General features: G+C 34.6%; 1 protein-coding gene across 1 annotated transcript; it reads right to left on the bottom strand.

Annotated features, from left to right (window-relative positions):
* Nucleotides 1-1,533: 1,533 nt before the first annotated feature.
* LOC125204211 (heavy metal-associated isoprenylated plant protein 6-like) lies at nt 1,534-3,869 on the bottom strand. The gene is made up of 5 exons (XM_048102804.2): nt 3,656-3,869; nt 3,394-3,535; nt 2,610-2,821; nt 2,402-2,492; nt 1,534-2,306 (listed from the first exon to the last, which is right to left on the bottom strand). The coding sequence occupies exons 1-5, from the start codon at nt 3,662-3,664 to the stop codon at nt 1,804-1,806; spliced, it is 957 nt and encodes a 318-aa protein (XP_047958761.1). The 5' UTR covers nt 3,665-3,869; the 3' UTR covers nt 1,534-1,803.
* Between the last annotated feature and the right edge of the window lie 871 nt (nt 3,870-4,740).

The raw sequence follows: 4,740 nt of genomic DNA, 5'->3' as shown, positions 1-4,740 counted from the left end.
AAGTGAATAAGGCTAAATAATAAATACCTTGAAACATAGTACTTCCTCCGTCCCGGAGTATTACACTCACTTCTTTTGGGCACATTATTTAAGGAATTGATATTTAAATAGTTAAAGTGGAGAGAGTAAAGTATGAGAGAGGGAAATGTAGGGGAGAGAAGAGAGAAAAAAGTAGATGGAGAATAAAATAAGAAAAATGTTTTTTACTAGAAAAGGAAATGAGTCTAATATGTTGGGACATCCCAAAAAGGAAAGTTAGTCTGATACCTTGGAACGTAGGGAGTACTATTTCCCTTTCACTCGATTCTTCATGCAACCCGGAAGGTAACGCACTATAATGTCAACAACAAAAAATGAGAAATTCGACCATAAACATTTTTCAACAGAGTAGATATGTGATAGGACTCAGAGTCATAAAAAAAGGCTACAATCAACGAATATAGTTTGTGAGATAGTATAATAATATACACGAGAATAACCGGTTACATGACGAAATATTTGGAATATTGTAAAGTCCCATTTTGTCTTTTTCATTCGTTCTAGTTAAAAATCTTATTTCATTTTTATTATTTTTGATAAATAGATCTGATATTTCACTTAATCATTTAATTCACATTTTATTATAAAATCAATACATTAAAGTATGATTCATATTTCAATAACTTTTTTCACCACTTTCATTTATCATTTTTGTCTGATCCTCATTACAAATCTCATTTCACGTTTATTATTGTTGGCAAATGGATCTCATATCTCGTATAGTTTTCCACCCTAAACTCTAATCAAACGCAAATCCCTTTGTATTGATATGCTTATATCCATATTCCATAATATTGATATGTTGTATGTATATCAATATATTTTCTTCACGTTATGATGATATAATTAATATATTGTCGGGTTAAATTTTCTTATAAATATGTTTATTATTTTTCATATAATTATTTCTTCAACATTGGAAACGGTATATATTTTAATGTGCAACTGGTGAAGTTAGAGAGAAATTGAAAGGAAAATGTTATTGGAGTATTGTTAGTGGAGAATGACACCCACCCCATAAGAAAGAAAAAAAGTTTGCTTAAATAGAATTGATCTATTTTTGAGGATATTCTAAAATGAAAAATGCGGTCTAGTTTTAAGGAACGGAGTAACTGATAAAGCAGGAGCAAGATAAAAAAAAAAAAGTGAAAATATATTAATATAGAATAGATCTACCTCTTATTAAAGAGAAAAAAATATATCAAAAATAGAAGTGAGACTATTTTATTTGATCGTGTCAAAATGGAAAGAATGTACTCCTATCTTTTATGAAATTGAGTAGTACTAATATAGGAGTTTAGCATCTGAGGGTGAAAGACTGAAAGCGTCCAAAGACCGGTTGCTCTACATTAATTAATTCAATAGCACATAATCCTATTTAGGAACAAGTTATCTTTTATTAATTAATAAAAGAAATAGCTTGAATAAGACATAATCTTGTTATTTGTTAAAAAATTGAATAATTGATAGAGTAATAAACAAATTATTCACGCATGCTGAGGAAGGCTCACATCACACTATTAATTGAACAAAATAATCAGTCCGAAGATAAGCTAAAAAAACATCATTAGCGAAGCAAAATTTGAATTTATTTTACTTAACTAACAACTGATCGATAGCAACATTTAAACAATAAATCAACCTCCCAAACACCGGCAACCGCCCGGGTCTGCATTCATCTACTATACCGTAACAATATGGAGTATTTTTTTTCTAATTAATTTGTTCTCATATATACGTTATCATGGAGTGTCATCTTCACGTTCACATCATGGAGCATCCATTCGGATTTTCGTCGCTGAACATTTGATCGTTCATGTACGTTGGCGGTGGAGGTGGAGGTCCCTGAGCATATTGCACGACGTAGCCCGTGTTACCGTAGCCCTGGCTAGGTGGGTAATCTTGATAGTGGTTAACTGGGAGGCCATAATCTTGATTGTAATAATTTTGATTGTAGATAGGCATGGCGTAGTGCGTTTGTAAATTCGAACCACGATACTCCATCTTGTTCACTTCTACCTTAGTGTCTTTGCTTTCGTCCCCTGCCTTCGACTCTGCTCCCTTCTTGTCGCTGCCGCCCTCCTTTTTGTCTCCTCCGGCTTCTTTTCCTTTCTTGTCACCACTGGCGTCGTCTTTCTTTGGAGGAGGAACGATTTCTACACCTCGATTGAGTTTTTCTTTCAAGTATGATGTGAGTTCCTTCTCGTTCATCGTCCCAGTTACCGTGACCAGGTCCTTTGCTAGGTCAGTTTTTACCGAGTGCACCCCTATAATTAAATCAAACCAACTCACAAGTCACATACACATTCATGAAAGACAGCAAGATTAAAATTAATTGATTATTAAGTGTGACCAAACTCACCATCAATGTGCTTCGTTATGACTCGCTTCATCTTATGCGCGCACCCGTCGCAGTGCAGCCTGACTTTCACCACCACTGTACTAACCGCAAGCTGGAGTAGCAAATATACAAAAGAGTTAGTAATTGATTAATGAAGTTTGCTAACAAACTAGTACAAATAAAATTAAATGGTCACTTAAAAAGATTATTAATTAGTTCTATAATTCACCTCTTTAGATTTCTTTTCATCTCCTTTCTTCTCCTCTGCCTTCTTCTCGTCGGCCTTCTTATCAGCAGCGGCGGGCTTTTTTGGCTGAGGAGAGATTAGCTCAACCTTCTTTTTGGTCTTGTACTCAACCCTCTCGCGCAGTGCCGCCGGGTCAACATTGCCGGAGACGGTCAACTTCTTAGCCTCACAGTCAGTCTTCACTTTCTCAACACCTTCACAAACGTGCAATGCTATTTATTAATCAAATATAATTAAATTGATAACGCTGATATTTAAAATACACGTTTTCAATAAATGTAGGGAATTGAAAAAGAGCCGTTGAATAATGATATACATTGAAAGTTTTTACCCTGAGATCTCCGGAAAGTTCTATGTTAGTTGCAACGAACTCATAAAAATAGTAGTAGCTCACAGTTTTTGTAATTGTAATAGTACGAATTTTTTAATTATAATTACCGTATAACAATAAAATGTTGCACTACCTCTGAACCCAGAAAATTAGGTGTGGTCGGAAAAACAAATAGTAACTCAGAAAGAGATACTGAAATTAATTGGGAAACTTCATTCATACATCTAAATTATCAAGAAAAGCGTGTTCAATTTCATCTCTCAAACATCTACAAAGAAAACAAAAGGTCAATTTTTTTCCAGGTAATTTACTTGTAGCTACGGCACTACTAATTAAAGTTATTAATCTACCAATATAAAATTATTGAACTGAATTTCTTTCCAAATTTACACGGAAAAAAATTGAATGAATTAAAAATTTAGGAAATTTGAGTACCTTCGAAATGGCTAACGGCTCGTTTGACCTTTTTCGCGCAACCTTCGCAATGCAAGTCAAGCTTCAACAGAACCTCGATCGGCCCGGCTTCCTCCTTCCTTCCGCCGCCTTCCGCCGCCTTCTTCTCCGGAGCCGCTACCTTCTGAAAAGGGGAACAGAAAAGTGAGCAAAACCACCAATTCTCCAAACAATCAGAGGTAGAGTAGAATTCACGAATTGATAAAATTACTATGATTTAGATTTCGAATTTACAATCAATTACCTCTCCCATTTCACAGAATCTCCTCTGTTTAGTTAATTTGGGGAAAATTAGAAATTAGTGTGAATACGAAACTGGGGATTGGTTTGAAGAGGGAAAAATGGAGGCAACCGCTGCGGTATATAAAGAAACCCGGAACAGCGTAACTGGTAGGTGCGGGCCCACTTCTAGGCCCACCAAAATTAAAACGAAGCGAAAAAAAAATATCTGGAGCGAATAGAGATTGAAAATGTGTTTTGTGTGGGATCATGTATGTGTGTGTGGGAGTCATGGTATAAGCGTATGTTGGATTGGGAATGCAACGCCCGCCGGATTAGACTGGATTGTAATCTGCTTACGTGGCAAATCAGCCGTTTTTCACTATAATCACTGATTACTAATGACCACGACCCCTTTAATTACTATTCTCTCCATCCTGGCTAAGATGACACATTTCTTAACTGCCACGGAATTTTATGAGTTATTAATTAATGTATTTAATTAGAAATATAAAAAATGGGTTTAAGTATTAAAATAGAGAGAGAAAGAAAGATGAATATTTAAATAGGGATGAAAAAAAGTAGTTGGATGTATTAATTAAAGAAAGAAAATTACCGAAAAAAAAATGTGTCATCTTAGTTGGGATAAACTAAAAAGGAAAACATGTCATCTTAAGTGGGACATAGGGAATATATCTTTCTACCCAGTGCATGTTTGATAAATTGGTAATAGCTAGATATAGATACTTATATGATTATTTTTAAATGTTTGATATCATAGTTAACCTATCATGTAAGCTTGTGTTATTTCTCTATGGCTCATCCAAGCCCGCAGTTTTTTTCTCAAAATATAAGGATATGTATCTCACAAATTTGTTGGATAGCATTTCTGCCTCACCAAACAACAACGAAAAAACCCGTATTTTAACTTATCTTGACACGAAGTCTGCATTTGTTATCTTACTTTGCAAATCTTTTTATATCTCATCTTTCTTATCAAACGAGCCTTTGCAACGAAATAGGGTGGACTTGGTACTAATTACTTTGCACATGCTTCCAAAGGCACAAAAGTAAGGTGATTTTTTTTGTATAAGCTAAACCACAATGGTT

This window comes from Salvia hispanica, chromosome 6 (assembly GCF_029641045.1).
Source record: "Salvia hispanica isolate PSC_SH4W2 chromosome 6, Shi_PSC_v1, whole genome shotgun sequence".
NCBI lineage: Eukaryota > Viridiplantae > Streptophyta > Magnoliopsida > Lamiales > Lamiaceae > Salvia > Salvia hispanica.
This window is presented reverse-complemented; position numbering and strand designations above follow the sequence as displayed.

Coding starts and splice junctions, on each gene's coding strand:
- LOC125204211 (XM_048102804.2), bottom strand. Junction 2,493..2,609: donor ATGAAAAGAAATCTAAAGAG/GTGAATTATAGA, acceptor TTGCTACTCCAG/CTTGCGGTTAGTACAGTGGT. Junction 2,307..2,401: donor CATAACGAAGCACATTGATG/GTGAGTTTGGTC, acceptor ATTTAATTATAG/GGGTGCACTCGGTAAAAACT.